The following is a 24,373-nucleotide window of genomic DNA, read 5'->3' on the forward strand; positions in this document are numbered from 1 at the left end:
ATGGATGCATCTAGATTAATGCCCATAGTTCATCCCTGTCATTCAAACCATCTACAGCAGTATGGTATCTCTCTATTAACCGTGCTTCCGTGCGGTTCAACTTAGTCTCTAGCTCTCCTTTGTTGCTTACTTTGATCACCACCAATACAGACCAGGCCCAATCATCCTCACTGTACCCATACTCATTGTAATGCTGCACCAACGGTGCTCCTGGGGTCCTGCATCTTATACAGGATTTGTGTTGGCAAGCACGCATTTTGACCACCTGGGTGGTCAGGCCGATGTAAGATTGCCCACAGGGGCAAGTCACCACATACACCACATTTTTGGTGTTACAATTCGAAAAGGACTGCATAGTATGTGTCTTGTTATTAATTAGAACTGATTTAGAGTCTGTTGTGCTCGAGCATGCGGCACAGCTGGTACACCGGAAGTGTCAAACCAATGCCGGCAGACCCAGCAGGCCTCTGGTGTCTTTTTTAACCAGTGGTTCACTGGTGGCTCTAACAAGACGTTGTCTCAGATTTCTACCTTTCTTAGCCCCTTCGAGGCTATTGACGAGCTGGGCTCGTCATCGCGCTTACCTGTCCTGCGCGGATGACAAGGCCAGCTCGTCACGTAACGCGGTAATTTTGAAATTGCCGCGCACAGCGGGAAAAGCCGCCGCGGCGAAGCGGTTAAAGGCAAAGAGCGGTTTCGGTATATTCAGATGTTCAATCAATCTCCAGTTTCTCGAAATTATTTGTTTGACTTTATTGGATTTCAGATTGAAGGCAAGAACACATGTCATCTGTTCTACTTCCTCCTTTATTTGAGGTGTTAACAAGCTTTCACATGAGGGTTACCATGCCCTTTTAAGGGCGGACCTCACCAATTTCCTTGGATAACCTCTCGTACAAAAGTTTATTTAATAGGATTTCCGCGTTGTCAAAATAATCACCCTTGTTGGAACAATTGCGGCGAATTCGTAAAAATTGCCCACAGGGCACATTTTCTTTGAGGCTCCTAGGGTGTCCACTCATGAATTCAAGGAGGGTATTCCTATCTGTCGGTTTAGTATAAAGACTAACCTCTAGTTTACCATCATTGTCAAAAAATCCATATGTCCAAGAAGTTAATTCTTGCATTACTAACAGATTTAGTAAAATTTAGATCTGGAGTACGTGAGTTCAACCATGAATGGAACCGTTCAAGCTCTTCTTAACTTCCATTCCATATAAGAAATATATCGTCGATGAAGTGTACCCACCTCAAAGTATGATGTCGAAATGGGGCCGCCTCATCGAAGATATACTTTCTTTCAAACTGGTCCATCACGAGATTCGCTATCTCTGGGTCGAAGCAATACCCCATTGCCACCCCTTTAATTTGTAAAAACAACTCATTTTTGTATGAAAAAAAGTTGCTTTTCAAACAAATTTTAGCCAATTCTAGTAAAAAATCGGTAGGGACCTGATGAGGCCTGACCCTTTGTTGTAGGACCATTTCCATCACCAACAGCGCCTCGTTCTGTGGAATGTTAGTGTATAAACTCTCTATGTCGAAGGAGACCAACAACTGATGATCTCCATCGAACACGAGTGTTCAATCTTATAGATGAGATCCATAGTGTCTCTTACATATGCTTGTGTCGCACTCACGAATGGCTTCAGAAATGTGTCTATGTATTTACCTGGAGGTTCGAGTATTGAACCACATGCAGCAGTAATAGGTCGCCCAGGTGGTTTTTCAGCGTCTTTATGTACTTTGGGAAGCACATATATTGTGGGTACTCTTTTCATAGTAAAATTGTGTGAGTCATATTCTTTTTTGCATAAATATCCACATTCTCGCGCCTGTGTAGTCAAATACAGATTTTTTGCTTTCAGCGTGGCTGCAGGGCTATCTTGGATTTTACGATAGTGTAAGGGATTACTCAGTTGTTTCAAAACCTCTTTATCATATTCTTAGCTGTCCCACAGGACAATTCCCCCTCCCTTGTCGCCTGGATTTATTACTGTTAAGGGGTTACTAGCTAGATTTTTTAAAGCAGTGTGTTCTTGTTTATTAAAATTAGATTTAAACATGAGTTCTTTCTTATTCAATTTGTCTATTTCCCTCAAAATTTGGTTTTCAAATAGTATAATCTCATCTTACATGCTGGCACTGTCAGGGCAAAAAGAGGATTTCTTCTTAAGCCCACTCACATTCAACTCTTGGGTCTCATCTTGCTCCAAGAAAAAGGCCTTCAACCTAATCTTTCGTAGAAATTGCAACACTTCAGTTTTAGTATCAACAGGATCTTGTACCACTAGTGGCACAAAGGACAGACCCTTTTGTAAAACTTTAATTTCCCATGGTGACAGTGAATGTTTTGACAAATTATATACAGGCATGCATTCATTGTTAGAATGGTTAGTAGTATCCCCAGGGGGAACTGTCATACATGCAGTTTCCACCCTATTAGTGACTATCGCCAGTACACTCTCTGTCGTGTTCGAAAGAGGTTCGGATAAGGACACATTGATTGTAGAACAAGAAGGAGATTTCTCCTCAGCTTTCCTTGTTATGATGGAACTGGGTACTTGCAAGTAGATGTCTCTGGGAATCCATTGTATCATGCCTGCAGACCTGCAATAAAACAATAAAAGTACTGGTCCCAGTTTAGCTGCCTGGCCATCCCTGTCCAAAAATCTTCCCAGCTATTTCCAATATGGAAAGCCTGGGTGGAGGCCTGTAAAGATATTCCTGATACGCTTTGTTTGGGGGCATGGGTTGCACAGATAGCATAGCTTGGGAAAGGTCTTGACTTTTTGTCAGTGATCTAAATTTCTGATCACTACTGTAACTTGAGACCCAGTACCCTGTAGTTGTCTTGTTTCTATCTGAAGAAATACAGCATCAGTTGAGGGGAAGACATAATAGCAGGGCCTGGACAATGTAGCATGCTTACAGCATCTGCATCATATGAGGGTGGAAAACAAGCTAGAGATATTGAAAGACTGCTGATGGACCTGTGGTTCTCCACAACCTGCCTCTAATACACTCAGCTATATGCTTTGGTGGGTGCCGGGGCTGCGACTCATTGGTGTGCAGCAGTGTTGCCCAGGGAAGGTTATCCCTCTTGTAACTTTGTAAATAAACTTGAATAGTCTTAGGGGCATTGGGAAAGAAATTAAGATGTTCCACATTCACCTTAGAAAGTTGTGGTACATTGTATTGTATGCAGTTCAGAACCATCAGAGCAAAAATCTCACATCATTTCTTTAAACGATATCATAGATAGAAGGTCAGCTGGATAATAAACCAGTGTGTTCCATTGTCCCCAGTGGGCCAGGCACTCCAACTGGTGTCTCCCGCCACATGGATGCCTCCACCGATGGAAAATCTTGACCGAGACCAATGATTTCTGTGGTACAGCTACGAAAAATGTATGATCCTCATCCAGGAACCCCCATGATGCACCTGTCCTAACCTCTGTTCAAGATGGCACCGTAAACACTGAGTGTGACTCTGAGAAGCGTTTACTGCTTTCTTATACTATGACAACTATGACTAGCAAAAGAGGCCTGAATCCTTTACACTAGATACCCTTGAACAAAAAACGTTGTAGAGTTTCTTGTTGTCGGCCAGTAAACCTCCCTTGAAGCATATTGGGATCCAGTTCTCTTCATGCAAAAGGTTACTGAACTTTGAACATGATCTCTGCAGCACTGCCTCTAGCACACTAAGATCTCCATTTTGAGCCCTGTGGTTTATGGAGAACTAACGCAAAGTACAGACATTTCAGATAAACTGAAAGAAGCCATTGACCCTGTTTGCGATGACCTAACTGGAGATGTTCACTTGTTCTATAAGGACAAGAATACTCAATTGCTATAAGCTCACACCACTTGAAGTATGTGGAAAACGTAATACTCCATTTACTGTTATTTCTTATGCCCATAGTTAAAACTTATAAAGACCTGATTAGGAGCCTTCAGTATTGGGGTAGGGTGCTTACTGCAACTGAAACATGCGAACACCGCAGATACGGCATTTACTGGGTGCATTAAATGCCACTGATTATGAGTTTACCTCGTGAAAATGAGAAGCATATTTCCCCAGTAAATTTCTGAGGGTGTTAACAACGCAATAAAAAAATCTCTAATGCACTTTGCGTATCATGGGCATCACTGACTAATTTACTGAACTTCTTGGCATGTTTGCACAGCTTTGAGTACTAAAAAGGCAAATGTGAAGAGGCTGTGGAAAGGAGCCAGTAAGTTGCAGCAAAAGCTATTCAGTCTAAACTGGAGATTATAGCTTGCAGGAAGAAAGTATTTATTCACGAGGAAATGTATTACCTCTACTTAAGAGCAACATGCAGGTACTTCTTATTTAATTAAATCAATAACCATCAATGGCAAGGTTCTAATCACACTGAAGGGCAACTTCTGAAGATTGTTATTTATAGAGTGAATATAACTCGGATATACAACGGTCTGCCAAGAGAAATTCGCGATTATTTTAATATATTCAAGAAGTGAGCCCATAAATGTTGAGGATGTTGACTCGATTTTCAGAGTTTAATGTTCAAGTAATCTGATTAGGTGAACATTTGAAACAGATGTCTCTCTTCCCTCTTTTTGAGGCCAGAGGGGATTGCTTTCCACAAGAATAAGTGATGTCAGGCTTTACTATTTGCTTACTTTACTCAGTTCACCTCTGAAAGGTCTTTCTCATTTTTGGAGCCTGAGGAAATGGCTGCAATGATCCGCTCAGTGGCTGTACACTTAACTATCCATGACAGGGTACTGTAACTGTACACATGCTTTCTGCATGTGATCATAGTTGGCCTGAAAGAGCTCCAGGGAGGTTTTTAAACTCATTTGAAACTACACAGCTCGTGTAAGCTTCCAAATGATTCTTGCCACTACAGCATTACTTTGTTAGGAAGTACACCCATCCTACACATCAATACTCTGATGTTGATTGATACCATCCACAGTACCTCTCTTCTCCTTTCTGGTCTTTCTCTCTCCATGGTCTTTCTCCTCAATAGCTTCCTCACGCTCTTGTCGAATGTTAACTGTTTTTTGGTATTAGTCGCTGCTGCGTCGTTCATTTTCCTTACTTGAGAAATTAAAAAGGATGGGACCTTAAACGGAGAAGAAACACAATAAATTAAATGACATCTGACAAAGATGATTTTAAGACAATTGTCTTCAAGATCATACATGCTCTTTCAAATGCTTTGAAACACTTCTGAATTACATGTGTTTTCCAGTCTTGAATTAGTAAGAAGGATTTGTTAAGACAAAGGAAATTCTGTAACTTTCCCCCCTCGACATTGATAAAGTTCACATGCATCTGGAAATATTCATAGACAGTATAGGAAATCACCAGGGTTTATAAAAAAGAGTAACATCAAGGAAAAGCGCACGAAATATCAAAGTCACTTTAACGTATTCGATTCCACTGTTTATTTGCCTAGCCACTTGTTCCAATGTTTCCATGTATGCCAACGCACTTTAAATGAGCTTATCAATTATGTTCTCATAAAATATGAGAAAAGATGGATGCTTCAAGCATTACAATAGCAGACAATCTTCAAAAATGTTTTATTTGGGTTCAGCAATATAGGTGCCTTTAGGTGTTGGCACTATTTGTAAGATTTTGAAACTGGGCAATAAAAACACACATTTTACGGATGGCACCTAGAAGTACTAAAAATAAAATAACACACAAGCACATTAAACCTAGATCCAGCACATTTAGTCAAAGATGGCTCAAAAACAAAAAACTGAAGACTAAGGCAAAAGCTGTCTGTCCATGACCACCTTCTAAACTGGGTCGTAGACTACATTTATTTCCCTGAACTACCTCTCTGAGCCTAAACTGGATCTTCATTCTCAACAGATCCAAGATCCACTGACGCCTCAGTGGGATTGTGTCTCAATATAGAGTGTAGCTGAGCAACAACAGAATGGTTCACTGTCGCCTACGATGGTCTGAAATTACTAATTTTCGAATTGTATATAGGGACACTTGCTAACAGCTAAGTTAGCTTAATATGAGAAAGACGGCTGAAGATCATTTTTAAAAATAACAAAATGGTTACTTACCAGTAGGTGTAGTATTGCAGCTTGGTGAGTTTTCTGGATTCACATGCTGTGCACTATTCCACCATCTAGTGGTTGGGTCTGGAACTGTCTGTTTTTTTTTCTAGTTTTGGTCGTTGCCGACCACCATTTGGTGCCAGGTAAATCCCTTGTGTGACGTCAATCGGCGCCCTGAAGTCATTGTGCGTGGTAGCCATCTTCGGATTTTTTTTTCTGTTATGTTTTTAGTCTATAGTCCTTTAGATGGCTCTTTATATAGTTATTATAACTTGTTTCCCCACCTGTTTGTATTCTTTGTAAGGGAGGCCAGGCGAGTCGCATGTGAATCCAGAAAATTCATCAAGCTGCAAAACTACGCCTACTGGTAAGTAACCATTTTGTTTTGCAGCATGAATCCTTTTCTGGATTCACATACTATGCATTAGATTACGTATCGGTTTCTCCCATCCTGGGGAGACAGTGGTAAGAGGAAGACTTTGCGAACAGGTGTTGAAGTACTTTCTGTCCTATTTGTGCTTCCTTACTCATTTGTATGTCCACACAGTAATGTTTGGTGAAGGTGTGTAGTCATGCCCATGTAGCTGCTGCACATTTGCCATAAATGCCAGAGTAGCTCCCTTTTTCCTGATGGAGCGAGCTGTTGGTTGTACCGTTGATTCCTTGTTGGCTATTGTATAGCATAGTTGGTTGGTTTGGACTATCCACCGTGAGATTGTCGCTTTTGTGACCGGTGTCCCTGTGTTAGTATGTGCATAGGCAAAAAACAACAGTTTAGATTTTCCTGTTTGTTCTGTTCTCTGTAGGTAGTAGAGAAGTGCTCTCTTTACATCCAGGGTATGGAGGCTTTTTTCTCCTTTAATGTTTGGGTCTTTGAAGAAAACCGGAAGGAGAATGCTTTGATTTAGGTGATTTTTGGATACCACTTTTGGAAGGAACTGTGAATTTGTTTTTAGAATAACTTTGTCCTTGTGGATTTACATGTATTTCCATTGTTTGTACAGGCAGGTTGAAATGACAAAACTCTACGTACTCAGGTGCCAAGCCGCTAGGTGTAGCATTTTTGGTTCCGGATGAACGATTTTGCCTTGTTGCATTGTCAACAGATCTTTGTCCGCTCTGATTTTGATTATTTGTCCCCTGGACAGTTCTAGCCATTGTGGGGCAATGAGAATTAGATTTGTCCCCAGTTGTCTTGCCTTTCCCAGTACTCTTTGAATTAGGGGTATTGGTGGAAAATCGTATGCAAATGTCCCTGAGCAAGTTACTGACAGGGCATTCCCTTTTGACAGATGGTGATGAAACCTTGAGGCAAAGAACTGGAGTTTCTTGTTCTGTAATGTTGCAAACAGGTCTATCGGTTCCCCAGAGCTTAAAGATGTATTGTACTATCTTCTGCTTCAATTCCCACTCATGGAAGCAGTTGTTTTGCCTGCTCAGAAGATCTGCTGTTGTGTTGTATACTCCTGGTAGATGTATTGTTCACAGGTTGATCTTTTGTGAGATTGTCCATTGCCAGATTTGTTGTGCTAGCTTGCTTAGCAGGAATGATTTCGTACCACCCTGTTTGTTGAGGCAGAACATTGTGGTGGCGTTGTCCATATGAATCAAGACAGTCCTTTTTTAATATGCTTCTGGAATGCTTTCAATGCTAGGAATACTGTTTTCAATTCCAAGTAGTTGATGCGTTTTATGGAATCTTGCTGGTTTCATTGACCTTACAATTTCAGTTGTTTGAAGTGAGCACCCCATCTGAGGAGGGATGCATCTGTAGTGATCGTCACAGATGGAGTTTAGTTCTTGAAAAATCTGCCCTGTGCTATGTTGTTGGATGCCCACCATTGTATGTCTGCTTTCACCTTGTGTGTTACAACCACTAGATCTTCCCAACTCCATGTGGCTTGAGACCAGTTGTTGATAAGTAATGGGCGCATGTGTAGGCGGGCATTTGGGATGAGTGGGATGAATGACGCCATCATGCCCGTGAGTTTCATGACTCTCCTCACTGTCAGAGATTGGCCCTTCTGGTAGAGTGTGGAATCTTGTTTGATAGCTTGGATCCTCTTCTGCGTCGGGTAAGCCCGTGGGTTCTTTGAGTCTCATCTTGAACCTAGAAAAGTCTTTTCTCTTTCTGGCTTTGTGGGGGATTTCTTGTGATTTATTGAGAAGCTTAGTTTTTGTAACATGTGGATTGCTGTTTGAATGTGGCAGAGAAATATTTGCTTTTTGCCTGCCTTTATGAGTCAGCCGTCGAGGTAGGGGTAGACGTGCATTCTACCCTTTTGCAGGTGTGCTGCGACTGCGGCTAGGCACTTGGTGAAGACACGTGGTGCTGATTTTATTCCGAAAGGAAGTATCTTTAACTGATAGTGTGTTCCTTTGTGTAGTAACTGGAGATATTTATGTGGTTCTTGTTCATCGGGATATATAAATAGGCGTACTTGAGGTCTATTGTGGCCATGTAATCCCCTTTTTGAATTTGTGGGATTATCTCTTGAAGCGTAGTCATTTTGAATTGTTGTGTTAAAATGAACTTGTTTATGAACCTTAGGTTCAGGATTGGTCTTATTGATAGGTCCTGTTTGGGAAATAGGAAATAATATGGTGAGCAATTTCCTCTGAAGAACTCTTGTTTTGGTACCAACTCTGTTGCTTGTTTCTGGAGATCTTCGATTTCTGAATTCAATTGTGTGAGTTCTGATTTGAGGAACCTCTTTATTTTTGGTGAGTCTGCAGGTGGAGGTTTTGTGAGCTTTATGCAATACCTGTATTTTACCTAATTTAATATCCAATTTTCTGTGGTGATTTTTCACCACTGCTGCAGATATTGTGCTATTCTGTCTCACACTGGTGTTGGGTTTGGGCCTTTCTCCGTGTAGGAGTCTGTTAGTACCATTTCCTCTCCCTCTAGAGGTCTGGCCTCTGCCTATGCCTCTTCCTCTAAAGGACTGCTTCAGCAGTTGCTGCCAACCTTGGTATCCTGTTTGTTGGATAGTTGGTTGACTATTCCCTTGGCATCTTGTTGTTGGTGTGACATTTGTTACCCTTGAACAAATGTTCCTCTTCCTGTGGGCTTTCTGTTGTTAAAACCACCACTTTTGAAGGTACCTCTTTGCTGCAGGGCTCCCATAGTTATTGCAGTTTGCTATCTTTTTTGATTTGTTGGAGAGATTTGTCCACCTCCTTTCCAAAAAGTGCCTCCCCTTTGAAAGGCCTGTTATTCACAGAGGTTTAAACTTCCTGCTTAAATCCTGAAATTCTAAGCCAGGCATGTCTTCTTAGGGTGGTGACTGTGCACATTTGTCTGCTGGCAGTGTCTGCTGGATCTTGTGCAGATTTCAGGCATGTGCTTGCAATGTTTTGCCTTCCTGGACAATGTACTTCTCTCTTTTCTTGACCTCCTCGGACAGCTTGTTGATGAGCTCCTCTGTGTCCTCCCATTGCTGGTGTCCGTACCTGTTCAGCAGGGCATTTGAGTTTGTGATGTGCCACTGCGTTGCTACCTCTTTTTCCATCTCTCGCCCCACAATATACCTCCGTTTGCTTTCCTTCTCTGGTGGTGGTCCAGTGTTTGAGAACATTTGCTCTTCTACTGGCCGTAGTGACGATGTCGGAGTCAGTCACTGTGTTTCCTTGAATATATTTAGGGTCTTTGGAGGAGGCTTTGTACTTCTTCTCGACCCTTGGTGTTACCCCTTTGCTGGAGGCTGATTCTTTGAAGGCTTTCTTGCCTTGATCTAGGATGCTTGGTAGCATAGGCAAGTATTGTGTCCTCTTGTTGGCTGGGAAAAGTGTTTCTAAGAGGAAATATGTGTCTACTTTCTCTTCCTCGAGGGGGGACTCCAAAAGTGTCTGCTGCCCTTTTAACAAGGCTGTTGTAGGAGGCGACATCATTTGGTGGAGATGCCTTTGAGGGATAGCAGGATATCTCCTCTTCGAGACTTTCGGTGTTGAGGTCATTCCATGAGTCCTCAACATTTTCTGAGGCTTTTTCCTCTTCTGGAGCGTCTATGTAATCCTCGAGATCTTCATTGCGAGGTTCGTGGGTTGGTGGTGATTCGAGAATCTCCTCTTATTCCCCTTCAGCATCGACATTGTCTGCTTTGGTGACTGGGACCTTCGGAATCCGGAAGCCCTTTAGTGAAGTGTCAAACTCCTTTTTCTGGAGGAGCGTTGCCATATCGGCTTTGAGACATTTTCTCTTTTTCTCGACTTTGAGGGCTCTCTCGGTTTCGGAGACTGGAGACTTCCTTTTCTTGTTTGTGCTACCTTTAGCTTCAATGGCATTGCGCTTCCCTTCAGGGGATCATGTTCATACCATTGTCTTCGATGCTTTGGGTGATTTTCCCTCACCGGTGCCCTTTGTTAGGATTCTGTGGGGTTCTTTGAATCGCGGCTGGCCTTCGATCTCCATTTTCTTCAGCATCGGGGCTGCATTAGCTGTGCCTTGTTTTCGTGGCCCTACGGTTCAAACGGATGTCCATGGTGGCTTACCTTATCAGTCTTCTTCCCTGTATTGCCCACCCTCTTGTGGGGGTGCAGTGTTTCAGAGCCACCTCCTAGAATTTCGACATCCGATCCTTCGTGCGTCGATTCTTTCGGCACTCCCTGATCCTTCCCATCACTGGAAAAACCTAGGTCTTTCAGGGAAGTTTTCTTCAGGGCATGGGACATCATTGCATAGTTGGCCTCTCTCTGCTTTCGAGTTGTTCTCAGGGTTTTTGGAACTTCACGCAGGCCTCACAGGTCCTTGGGTAGGCAGAGGTTGCACATACCGTGTGGATCGTGTTGTGCAAACTTGTGGTGACACTCGGGGCAGAATTTGAAGGGGGTATTTTGCATTGCCCCTACCTCGCCATTTGTCAACTTTGAAGTCTTCTGTTGTTGTTGTGATGTCAATCTCAGCGTTCTGTTTTTATCTCTGTTTGCAATGTCGATGGTCGGTGGAGGCCACTCGGATTCTCAACTTTGTCTTTTTTTTCAGGGGTTTTCCAGCAAAAATATCAGAGCGTCCCGTCTTGCTTCCAGACCCAATGGAGGAAAAAATAATATGAAGATCGCTACCACGCACAACGACCTCCAGGGTGCCGTCTGGAGTCACACAAGGGACGTACCTGCCACCAAAGGGTGGTTGACATTGACCAAAACAAGAAGAAGAAAAAAATCAAAGACAGGTGAGGACCCAACCACTAGATGGCGGAATAATGCACAGCATGCAAACCAGAAGAGGATTCATGCTGCAAAACACATAGGTTTCTCGCTTTTTGAGTTGTGGCTTGGCCTAGACCATGGAAAATGGCCAGCTGGGTGGTGGTGTTGTGTTCCTCTGCCACCCACACTAGGGCATCCTTTTGAAGCAACTGGGGCAAAGTAAGCTCTCTAGGCATCCAAAGAGTGATGTAATGCTGCCATTTGACATCTCGTTCTGGTCTGTTTTTCTGGCTTCCTCCCTTGCCTGAAATGCATCTTTGTGTCGACTGTGTGCATCTGAAATTCCAAGTGGTGGCTGATGAGCCAGTGCAGTGTCACACAAATATGTTCAACACTAGGGGTGATGGAGAGGTCCCAGTCATTTCCAAAAGTAAATGAATATAGATTTATTAAATTGGCATGCTCATATTATTGGGTATTTACAGCGTTTTGAAAAGGGAAGGAACCTTCTTTTAATAAAAATCAACTTTGGTGAAAAAGTTCAAGTTAATTTAAACTTCACATTCATGGTCCTACCTATTTTTATCGGACTTTTGGCTTTGTAGACCTCCCTTATAAACCAATTAGTATACTGTTTCTGACAGTTCAACTAAACATTTTTGAGCTTCTGTTATACAAAGAAGTTTATAAGTAAAAAAATACAATGTCCTTACTTCTGTGAACATGGCCACCTTTGTTTTAGGACATCTATGGCCATGGCTTCCTTATTTATTATTTATTTATTTATTTATTTTTTGCATTTATAATGCGCACAGATACCCACAAAGGGTTTCCCGGCGCCATGGCTAAAAAGGACAAAGCACAGAAAGCAACTGTTGACAACACATTGACCGCTATTTATTTAAACAGTTATTTATTAAACAGCCAGGTTTTAACTTGTTTCTTAAAACTGGCATAGTTCTCCTCTTTCCGCAGGGCTAAAGGAAGGGAATTCCAAAGAACTGGTCCCAGGCGGGAAAAAGATTTACCTCCCATTCGGGCCAGTTTGAATCTGGGTACTGTGAAAGTTGCTCCATTTAAAGAGCGAAGATTGCGTACAGGTACATGAGGCTTAACCAGTTTCTGCAAATATCGTGGTGCGGTTCCCGCTCTAATCTTGAACATGTAGGTCAAGGCCTTAAACCGGACCCGGTTTTCAACTTTCAACCAGTGTAGGTCTCTAAGGTGGCTCGAGATCCTTGCTGTCCTAGGGATCTTACACAACAGCCTGGCTGCGGAGTTCTGGACAAGCTGCAACCGTCTGGTTACAGCTAAATTGGAGCCCAGATATAGAATGTTACCGTAGTCAAGCCTAGATGTTATTAGCGCATTGACTACGGTCTTCTGGGTATCCACAGGCAGCATCCAGATAATCTTCCGCAGCCATTTAATTATCGTGAAACAAATGCCAGCCACTTTATTAGCCTGTTGTTTCATCGATAGAGAATCATCGATGCACACCCCTAAGTTTCTAACCTGGGTAGATGGGCTGGGAAAAGCTCCCAGGGATGGCGGCCAGTGCCTCTCCTGCCACAGATCACGATTTTTTCCCAGAAGAAGAATCTCCGTCTTCTCCCCGTTAAGCTTCAGCTGGTTAGTTGACATCCAGCTGAAGACCTCCTGAAGACCAAGTTTCAGAGCTGAAGGGGATGAAGATTCTGCGTTGGTGAGGGAAAAAATAATCTGTGAGTCATCCGCATAGGTCATCAGTTCAAGACCTACTCGCTCTGCTAAATCAGCGAGGGGGCGGAGGTAAAGATTGAAAAATAGTGGGCTTAAAATTGAGCCCTGAGGCACACCATGGGATGACGGAAAAATGTCCGACTGGGCATGTGAGGACGAGATCTGAAACGTCCGGTTGCTCAGATAAGATCTAATCCAGTCCAATGCGGCCCCTCCGACACCATCCCCACTCAGCCTGGCAAGCAGTCTGTTGTGCGAGATAGTGTCGAAAGCCGCGCTCAAATCGAGCAGGACGAGAGCAACCGTTTGCCAGTCGTCCAAAAGTCCCCTGATCTTCTCTGTGACTCCCAAGAGGGCAGATTCGGTGGAATGGCCTGCCCTGAAGCCCGACTGGGAATAGTGGAGCAAGTTGTTATTCTCCGTGTACAATGAGAGCACGCCATGGATATGTTTCTCTAAAATTTTTGAGAAAGCAGGCAGCAGAGATATCGGGCGATAATTTGCAAGAACCTCTGGGTCGGCAGATGGCTTCTTCAGCAAAGGGCTGACCATAGCGTGCTTCCACGATGACGGAACAGTTGCCAGACGGATGGAAGCATTAAGTGTCTCGGCAATAGTTCCTAAGGCACCGTCATCCAGTTGGCACAGAATGTTAATAGGGAGGGGATCGCACGGAGAACCTGATTTGATGGAGGTCGCCAAAAGTTTTAAGGTGCCCACGGAAATATAAGGCCAGGCATCCAGCCGATTTCCTAGTGGGCTTTCTAAAGGAAGGGCTTCCCTGTCCTCCCTCACCGGGGGGTTAATGTTTGCAAGAATAGTTTCGACCTTTCCCACAAAATACGTAGCAAGATCTTGGCATTTTTGAGGGGTCAGGGGGCGCGCGACCGCCGCCGAATTTGCTCCGGCTAAGTCTTTTACAGTACGGAAAAGGGTACGTGCTTTATTGGCAGCCATATTAATGGTCTCCGTTACATAAAATGCCTTAGCTCTGGAACAGGCCGTGTGGTAGAGGTTTCTAGCCCTACGGTACAGTTCCTTAGATTGAGGATCATAATGCTTGCGCCACTTCCTCTCAAGTCCCTTACACTTAGTTTTTTCCAGCTTCAGTTCTTCCGTATACCAAGGAGCCGGGGGCCGATGGACATTCCCTCTGCACCTTGTAACGGGTAGGCAAATATCCACTGCACTTTGTAGCCAGGTGTGAGCTTCCAGCGCATTGATCTCCATATCATCACCTAAAACTGGGGGGGATACCTGTAGAGCATTCTGCAATTTGATCATATCTATCCTTTTCCAGTTTCTCATGGAAATTGGGGGCCGGGCAGAACCTAGCTTCTCAGGTTGTGTAAGCGTAATGCTAAAAAGCGTTAGGAAATGGTCCGACCAACAAATAGGGTCGGTTTTTAACCATTTCAGCTCCTGTATATTGGAGATAATGGGGTCCAGCAAGTGGCCAGCTTTATGCGTGGGGACCTCATTTCTCAGGGACATATTCAAAGTGTTGAAATCTTCCAGAAGATTGGAAGCGATGCAATTAGATTTATCCTCAAAATGGAGGTTTAAGTCCCCCAATATGGTCAGATTTTGGGCATTTAGGAAGTACGGGGAAATAAGGTTAACCAAATTTGCAGCCCATACATTACCATTACCCGGGGGGCGGTAAATTAAGAAGCCGGAGAACATAAAATTAGGGTTCAAGGATAATTTAAAAAATGCAGCTTCGCATCCAGGGATATTGACCGGTTCAAAGTCACAGTTAAAATCCCTATCGAAGATCACAGCAATACCCCCGCCAACCTGTCTTTCCCTGTCTGCTCTAACAATAGCATAGTTAGAGGGCAGAGCAGCGGCTACATCGGGGCCTGAGCCATCGTGCAACCAGGTCTCTGTTAGAAATATCGCGCAGGGTTTTTCTTCCATGAGGAGATGGTGAATATCAGCTTTGTGTTGGGGCAGTGATCTACAATTCACAGTGTAAAAAGTAAACGTACGAAAATTTACAACAGAGGCTGGAGTAGGTGGCCTAGGCTTATGTAAGACATCTGGATAAGGTTGAATATTTGTAAGTGCAAAAGCACAGTGAGGGCACACATGAGTACCTTTCAGGGAAGGCTTTAAAATGGAACAGTTATTGATAGTAGTAGGGCGCAATGCCCATATCTGGTCCACTGTGATCCTACCTGCCTCGGAATTTCGTGCCCCGTGTCCCGGCCAGACACGGACGGGCACAGACGGGCTGGTCTTAGGCTCGTCTTTGGCGCAGTCCGAGGCGCTTTCCCTGCGCGCCATCGCTGCGCGCTGGGGCCGACGAGTAGCTAAATACCCTTCAGGAAAGCGGACGTCTAGAGCGCTAACCGCTCGAGACTCCGTTAGGTGCCGCCCCTGTCCCGCCCTTCACAGCCGCGATTGGCTGGGGTGCCGGCTGTTTCAAACGGAGCGAGAGCAGCCCCCAGAAGAGGATACAAATCCCTGGTGAGTGCGAGTGAGTGCTCAAATTTGACAGGGTGAATACTAAAACACAGTAAAGTCACTACAATGATTAAAAGTATATTTAAAAAATCGAGTTACAACTCGAGAACACAGGGTAAAATTCACGAAATTGTCAAGTGTGCCACAGAGATTTTACACGCTTTCAATGTAACAGGCTCGGCGCCCAGCGGGGAGTGAGCTGCCACCAGACTCCTTAGAATGCTTATATCGGGTAGATGGTTTGCCATTACTGTTCTCTCTAAGCTGCGCACTTGGGCACCCGTCCAGCATTTGTGTTCATGAGGTCATGAGAGAAACTTTGCAAATCACTACCTCCAAGAACATCTAAGGACAGACTTCAGAAAGATAATCTATACATGGTATTGGTCAAGAAAAGGAGTGACTGCCCTGTACCTGGTGTGTGTGTGTACTAGGCATGAGCAACATTTTACATTAAGCTGGCATCATTTGGTTAATTTTGGAAATTTCACGGTATACTTGTTATACAAAATTCCCGAAATTGAGCCATAATACCGGTAATTTAATGGCAATTATGGTAAAAATATAGCACAAGTGCATGGGAATAATAGATACAAACAGAATGCGAGCCGCTGTTATTAGCAGCAACTATGTTTTTCAAGCTAATTCTTTACCATAAAAACAATTGACCGAATGACAAATTTTGCTTTGAAATATGTGCCTAAAAGATGGATTTGTGTTTTGCCTAATTATGTGTAATTTTGCATAAATTTCCAGAAATGTTATGCAATTACACAAAAGAAAAATAAGCTCATTTCGCATGCCATTGGGCCAATTTATCACGCATGCCACTGGGGCACTTTATCAATATTTCACACGATGCAATGCAACGCAGCAGGTCACCGTGCTGTGCTCCGCTGTGTGAAAGGGTGAGGGCAGGAAAGCCTCATATTTCACATTATATTGCACATTCCTGTCCTCTCCTTGCGCATAAGCACTTTTGGCTGCCTATCGCCAACGCAGGCACCCTTTTGTCATGATGCAAGGTTGTCTGCAATGCAGGCAAGATTGTTTTTGACCGGAAGTGGAATTCTTTACCCCCACATATGCGAGCACTGGAAAATCTGTTGGCCTTTAGGAAAGCCATAAAGACTCACCTTTTTTCCCTAAACTAAGCATACTGAGCGTTTCCTAACGAAGTTCCATCTGTGTCAGTTGTGTATGTGCTTTTAGAAGCACCGGGACGCCCCTTCGCTGGGGCAGCTGAGCGCTATATAAGCTAATATAACATAACATAACAAGTGACACCTTCCTGCACAAAAAAAATGCTCTGAAGCTTTTTCCCAGCACACGTAGAAAGAGGAAAAAACGAGGAGAAATATATTTCTCCTCGTTACACATGTGCTTGGAAGACGTAGCACTTTGACGAATTCCCAGGTCTACTACACATGGTGAATCTGGGAATGGGCCAAAATTCAAGGGTGGATGCATGGGAGCTCCCAAACTGAACCCATGGAACGCCTCCCTGGGACAGAGTAATGCAAGGCAGTGGCTTGCAATGCATGTGTTACTCTAGGTTTACCAAGCACCGCAGGTATATGCAAGATGGCCTTGCATGGCTTGGTAAATCTGACTTTAGAGTTGTGTTACCTTGTGTGACGCAAGGGCAACACAACACTTTGATAAATCTGGCTCCTAGAGTGTACATAATAAAGAGTGACATTTAAACTGCTCCTATCTGTGATGTAACTTCACAGTGTATGAGTAGTGCACCAATATCTTGCATATGTGAGGTGTCTTTGTCTGTTCACCCTTGTGCATGTGTGTAAGAGGTAAGCTTGCAGTGCTGTTCATTCTTATTTCCCTTTCATGTCTATGAGCATGGATTGCACTCGTGCTGCCTTCGCTGTGTTTGGGGGCAGGGGAATTGCCTTACCCCTTTGCTGCCTCTGTTAAGAGGTCTCTGTATTTGATCAGGCTCAGACTATGGCAGTCCTCTAGTATCCATTGCTGCACTACCTGAATGTGTGCTTGTGCACTGGCATGTGTTTGTGTGTACCTGAAGCTTGCACTGGCCTACAGGTAGAACGTTTAACATAGTTGCACATTTGAGCTCAGGGGAGCACTCATTCTTTCACAGAAATATCCTTTTGCCCAAACGAGATTCCAAATTGTATAACTGAAACCAAGCTGAGGACATGCTTCTCTTTTGGGAAAGGTTTTTGATAGGAATCTTGGCAGGGCCTCTTCTCTTACCTCTGACCCACCCACCTCCAACACCCATCAGATGTGATTGATGATTCACCGCCAATTCTCGCACAAGAGTTCTTCACTACTCATGATTGCACACAGTCGAAGATTTTTTTGGGAGGGGGATCAAGGTTTGTCCTTTATTTGACCTACATCAATCCATGTATCTTGCATGGTCCTTGTGCCCCGCAAAGACTGCTGAACGCGCTGTATGACTCACCGTCCACAGGATGTCCTGGTACCTTATCAAAAGTCGCACAATGTGGGCGGTCGAGGCAGCGGCCTTCATCTCTTCCTGGTTTGCACTCTTGCCTTTGCACATAAACAGATTTGGTGCAAGGATCATGGACACATTCCACAAGCTCATTTTATTCTTGTCTTCATTGGCAACAATTTTTTTCAGGAATTGCAGCAAGGCCTGTGGGCATGAAAACACTTCTCAATTATTTGGAACAACAAAAGCCATTACAGTTAAAACAACATCACCTTTATGTGAATATGATATCACTTTTCCTCATACGCTTCAACACCGGTAGCAAGTTGTGAAATATTGATATTAAATATTGATTCGGAATATTTTGGAATGAGCCATGAATGAGAAATTGTGAAACTAAATTGAAAACTGATGTGTTTGACTTATGCTCACTCCACATAAAAGAGAGGTAAAAAGAGAAGTACTAACTAGTCTATGAGACAAAGAAGAGTGTGGCATAAATTACTCCCAAATCAATGACAGACAGTTAAGAACAATGAAGTAGATACTTTTAACAACATAGTTCATAGGTACTACATATAAACGGAAAAACAGAGTGAGGGGCTGGCCAGTTTATAAAATGTGCATTTGAGGAACAACGTTGTAATAGACAGAACATGTGTAATTCAAGTCATATTGTAATTAATGTTTCAATGTTCCAGCACAATTAATTTGCTATACAGACTAGACCTCTCACGCTAAGAGTACCCAATTATTTTAGAAGCCAGAACAAGAGGTTGAATATAAGTAGTTAAAAACCATACAAGTGTTCTGAAGGAGGCTTCAAATTGAACAACGCAAAAACATGTAGACAAGCTCTGATAGGAGAGTAATCAGGTAAATTCCAATTATAACCTTGTGCGGGGTTCTTCAGTATTAAAGTATAAAGAGGTATGTCCATGAACAATTTTATTTTAAAGTCTATAATGTAAACACCATCTGCGTTTTACATTTAGGCGTCAGAATATTTGATAGTGACAAAGTACAATATTTTGAAATAATTGTACTGTTGTGCATTTATTGTATTGCCAGTGCATCGCTGGCACACTTCATGTTAAAAAGATTTGTAGAAAGCTTGGCCAAGAAAGATAGAGTTATGAGGTCATATTAAAAGACAAACAGGTACATGCATCAAACTCGGCATTTGCGATTCCTTAATTGCGATTTTTAAGGAATCGCAATTAAGGAATTGCAAATGCCTATGCATCAAGAAATCGCTAAATAAATTGCGATTTCTTAGAATTCCTTAATTGCGATTAGCATTTTGCGATTCGCAATTAAGGAATCCCTTCCTATTCATTCCTATGGGCCTAGAGGCCCATAGGAATGAATGGGAAGACAATCTCAATTTGCGATTCGCAATTAGCTAATCGCAAATTGAGATTGCAATTTCAAGGGTGCAGGGGTGTCCAAAGGACACCCTGTTGCACCCCTGAAATCAAACAATGCACATATGTTGTGTACACACATGCCCTAAGGGCATGTGTGTGCACAACATGAAAGTTAAAAAAATGCAAAAAATTGCATTTTTCTAACATTTCGCAAAATTACCATGAGGTCCAACCTCATGGTAATTTTTTCTCTCTAATTGCGAATTCGCAATTTTTTTTAGTTTCATGCATTGCTTTTGAGGAATCGCAAATTTGCGATTCCTTAAAAGCAATCGCACTTGAAAAAAATCGCTAAAATAGCGATTTATTCACTTTTAAGTTGATGCATCCCAAATAGTGATTTGGGAATCGCAAACGGCCGAATTTTGCGATTCGCACCGTTTGCGATTCCCAAATCGCTTGATGCATGTGCCTGTAAGTCTTGGTGAAATGCAAATCATGCCAGCATAATTTGTAGGATTTCGGAAATATTGTATTATGCTTGTTACATAAACTTCCAGAAATTCTGCCAATATTCTGCATGGTGTATTTACGCATCATTCACAGTGAAATGTACTGCAAATGTGTCATTCACAGTAAAAATTGACCGCAAACAAATGGGAACAAGAGAACATTAGTGGCCATTGTTTCTTTTGCTTTTCAGCATTTTTTTGGCTTGAAATTCACCCTCTCATCAAAAATTGACACCAGGGCGCATGTCCGTTTAAAATATTGCGCTAATTTTCGGGTTTGCAATTTGCGAAATTAAGTGTCATTTTGCTGAAATTTCGCTTACTTATGCAGATTTCGCACGCCATGGGTAAAAAACTAGAGTAAATAAGATGCTTAATTCTATCTGAAAATCCTTCCAAATCCGTATTTTTTACCTTAAACGTGTTTACATCCCTTCTGAGCATTCACACTGCTTGAGGGGTGATAAAAGAGCTATGAAAGAGCATAGGCATCATAGACTCAGTCCACCTCCTACAGTGCAACTTTGCTTCCCACTCTGATTGTGAAACCAAACTACACCACTGCTGTCGATGCTGCCCTGAGCGCCTCTTATAGAGAGGCTGTTTCAGTGTTTGATTGGTGCATGACAGTCTGAACCAGGCATTAAAGAGTGTGTGTACATGTTCAGGGTAGAGCCCGCATCATACCAGAAAGAGCTGCAGGATGACTGGCCTAAGAAGCCTCAAGGGTCGTTTGCAGGATGGAAGCCCCATGCACAGCCACAGACTAGCACATTATGAACCTGAGCTTTGCTGCAGAAGTGTCTGCATAGTCAGCAAATGAGTATCACTGACATGGGTAATAGCACCTGTCATGTAAGAAGACAATAAGCAAGAATGTGCTAATAAGCTTTGTAAAAAGATATATTAAAATGTCTGTGTGTGCTTATGCATACAGGTGTGTTTTTTTGAGTGTGCGTAAGTCGATGTGTCTGCGTGCATACATAGATGTACTGGGTGTGAAATAGGACGTTCCTTCCTTATCTCTGGCCTTCTATGTATTTTTCCTTGCTTCCTTTTCATCCATTACCCATACTTCTCGCACCCACCCACCTTTCTTCCTTTCCATCCATCCTTTTCTCCAGTCAGCCTTCTTTCTATCCACCCATCCTCCTTCCTTCTCGACTTCTAGCCCTCTGCCGCTCCCCATCTGCCTCTGCATCCTTTGATCTCCCCACCCCTCTCCACCCACTCATCTCTGCATCCATCCATCCATCCTCTTCATCGGATTGTCCGTCTCTCCACCCGCCCTTCCTTCCTCCCAGGGCCGGTCCTAGGGTTCATGGGGCCCTGGGCAGAATAGGAAAATGCGAGGCCCCTATAATTTGCATACGATTTAACTTAACAGGAAGTGACATCATAGGAAGTCATTTCAATTGGCCATTATTTATATTGATATTGATATTGTTTATAGAGCATGCCAATGTGGCCCTGCCATCTGCAGCTGTAACCATAAATAAAGCTAAACAGGAATACATTTTGTACTACTGCCACTTGTGATGCATTTTTCCTGCCTTTAATGATGCTTGCACAGTTGTTCCATGTACCGCGCATGCTGTAGTTGAGTGAAGATTGAGCTTGTGCTGTCTGTGTTGAATGTGTTTTTGTGTATAAGGGAAGCACATTCTGCTGCTGCTTGTGTTGCATATGCTCTTTTTTTGTGAACCTTGCACTGCTGCTATCCGTGCTGCACACGCTCTGTATTGGACCTAAAACTTGCACGCCTGTTCCTCCATTGCAAAGGCTCACTGTCTTCCACATGCTTGTCCTGATGTTGCCTGCGCTAAGCATGCTCTGTGTCTGAGAGAAAGAAGCTTGCCCTGCTGCTGTCTGTGCTGAACATGCTCTGTGTCTGAGAGAAGGACGCCTGCCCTAGTGCTGCCTGTGCTGAACATGATCTGTGTCTGAGAGCAGGAAACTTGCACTGCTGCTGTCTGTGCTGAACATGCTCTGTATCTGAGAGCAGGAATTTTGCCCTGCTGCTGCATGCACTGAACATGCTCTGTATCTGAGAGCAGGAAGCGTGCCCTGCTGCTGCCTGCGCTGAACATGCTCTGTATCTGAGAGCAGGAAGCTTGCCCTGCTGCTGTCTGTGCTGAACATGCTCTGTGTCTGAGAGAAGGACGCCTGCCCTAGTGCTGCCTGTGCTGAACATGATCTGTATCTGAGAGCAGGAAGCTTGCCCTGCTGCTGCATGCACTGAACATGCTCTGTATCTGAGAGCAGGAAGCTTGCACTGCTGCTGCCTGCGCTGAACATGCTCTGTATCTGAGAGCAGGCAACTTGCACTGCTGCTGTCTACGCTGAAGATGCTCTGTATATGAGAGCAGGAAGCTTGCACTGCTGCTGCCTGCTCTGAACATGTTCGGTATCTGAGAGCAGTAGGCTTGCACTCCTACTTGTATTGCACATGCTGCCCATCTGAGTGAAGCTTGCACTGCTGCCTATTGAGTTGCTTCAATTCATTATCTTCAAGGGATGTTGAGCTGCTGCCTTTAACTGTTTACCTCTAATATAGTCTTACAATGGTGTTCTATTGTTCCACTAGGTCTTCAATTTAGGGAAGCTTGTACTACTTAAGAATGCGCTGCAAATGCTCTATGCCTGATGGAAGCTTACACCGCTACTTCCCGGGTTGCACATGATGTATCTCAGGGAGACACTTACACAATTAATGGCTATGTCAATGTGTATTCTACATTGAGGAAGCTTGCACTTGAGCTCCTAGTGCTGCACATTAGCTGAAACTTGGGGGTAGAGTGTATTGCTAATTCTTTTAAGAGACATGATCAGTGCATTGACGGACGCTTGCACTGCTGGTGCCCATATTGACACGTTCTCTGCTGATGAATGTTTTGTACGTGGTCGGTGTCAGAGTGAATAAGCCTCGCTCTGCTGCTGCTAAGTTGCACTTGCACATAGTCTGGGTCTGAATCTTGCATGTATTTAACTTAATCTGGCTGGAGGGAAGCTAGCACTGTTGCTGCCTATAGTGAGCATCTTTTGTTTGAGGGACACACAGCCACTCTCGATATTATTGGACGGTCTCACGGACCACCGGATGGAAGAATGCACTCCACTGTGCTGCTGTGCGCTTTTCCCCAGGCAGGCCATCATCATTTCATTTATTATTCCCGCAAGCGGGGCCGGGGGCGGGGCCCCACTGAGTGAGAACACACTCTCGATATTATTGATGGACGGAAGCAGTGCGCAGCGCTTGTCCCCAGGTCATGCAATCATCCTGTTTATTATTCCCGGGCCGCAACTGCGGGGCCGGCGGCGGGGGCCCCCCTGAGCGCGAGGCCCTGGGCAGCTGCCCATACCGCCCATGGCTAGGACCGGCCCTGCTTCCTCCTACAATTGCAAGAGGTGGTTTTTATAGCAAGTTCAAGAAGCTATACACAAGAAAGTAAATGTTTCAAGTTACAGAGATTTACCCCGATACACTGCCCCTATCGAGCTGCATATGTTGGGGATTCATGAGCCCCCTGCATACAAGGCGACCTGAACCAAAAGATTCACCTCTGTACTTTTCCCAGTTTAAATGGCTCATGTTTGTTCCCAATTATATTCATAAAAAGACAGTACATGTTTTTCTCCTTTTCTGCTGATGTGTATAATTGTTTGGGTACTTTTCAGGAACTCCAGTGATAAATATGTTTCTCGGAAATGCTTATCCTGTTTCAAATCAGCCGCAGTGTCCATAACGCCTGACATTTGCTCAAAAGTCTGGCAACTTTGACTGCTCTGATCGCTATTTGTTCGATAACAACATTTGTTATTTTACCTGCAACAGAATATTAGCACATCTGATTAAATATAACTATCTAGCTAAAAAAACAAGAAATTGAGTCCACAGAATTCCTCCTCCAGAGTTTCTTTAATTCTGCACAGCTCGACCAGATTGTGAATCTATTAGTTTATCTAACCCTTTCTTCAAGTCACACTACATGTTTTGTCTGTGTTTAGCTCCCACTTCAATTGCGCTTTCTGAATGCAGCTAGAGACGGATGATTGCACTAGGAAAGTGGGGTTCAGTGATAGCTATCCTGAAAGTCAGTCCTAGTTTTGGTCCCAGTGAGAATCAGATCCTTGCACGTAATGGGCATTATTCACACAACGATACAAGTATATGCACACGTTTGCACCTCCACGTGAACGTACTTTTACATGCTTTTTGCATTCCACAAAGATCATAAGTAGTATGCCTGGTTTCCTAGTGAACTACTGGAAAAATCATGCAACAATTTTAGGACTTGCCATTTACATATTTAGCAATTACCCGGTGTATAATAACTTTTTCCAATGAAGAACCTCTTTCTCTTAACCCACCAAGGCATTACGTTTGGTGTTATCCCATTTCCCTTCCCACCTTTGGAGGGGGAGTTACTTTAGCCTTTTTGTTGGAGTAAAACTCTGGCAGTATCCAGGATGAGTGAGGGTCAGAGAGGAGTTGGTGACTGCCCAAAAGCTGACATGTTGTGCTCATTCTCAAACTTACAAAACAGACCACGCCTACTTGTGGCAGAGAAATATGCAGGAATAAAATCATTTACATAGGTTTACATCCATTAAAGGAAATTG

General features: G+C 43.5%; 1 protein-coding gene across 6 annotated transcripts in view; it reads right to left on the bottom strand.

The window, feature by feature from the left end:
* LOC147723120 (rho GTPase-activating protein 28-like) overlaps positions 1-24,373 on the bottom strand; it is a 1,353,671-nt gene that overhangs the window by 53,472 nt on the left and 1,275,826 nt on the right. For all 6 annotated transcript variants that reach the window (XM_086965471.1, XM_086965470.1, XM_086965472.1 and 3 more), the window contains 2 exons: positions 17,875-18,072; positions 4,973-5,119 (listed from right to left, as the gene is read on the bottom strand). In XM_086965471.1, the coding sequence (XP_086821597.1) occupies positions 4,973-5,119; positions 17,875-18,072 (345 nt within the window). The remainder of the gene's footprint in view (positions 1-4,972; positions 5,120-17,874; positions 18,073-24,373) is intronic.

This window comes from Lissotriton vulgaris, chromosome 4_1 (assembly GCF_964263255.1).
Source record: "Lissotriton vulgaris chromosome 4_1, aLisVul1.2, whole genome shotgun sequence".
Classification (NCBI taxonomy): Eukaryota; Metazoa; Chordata; class Amphibia; order Caudata; family Salamandridae; genus Lissotriton; species Lissotriton vulgaris.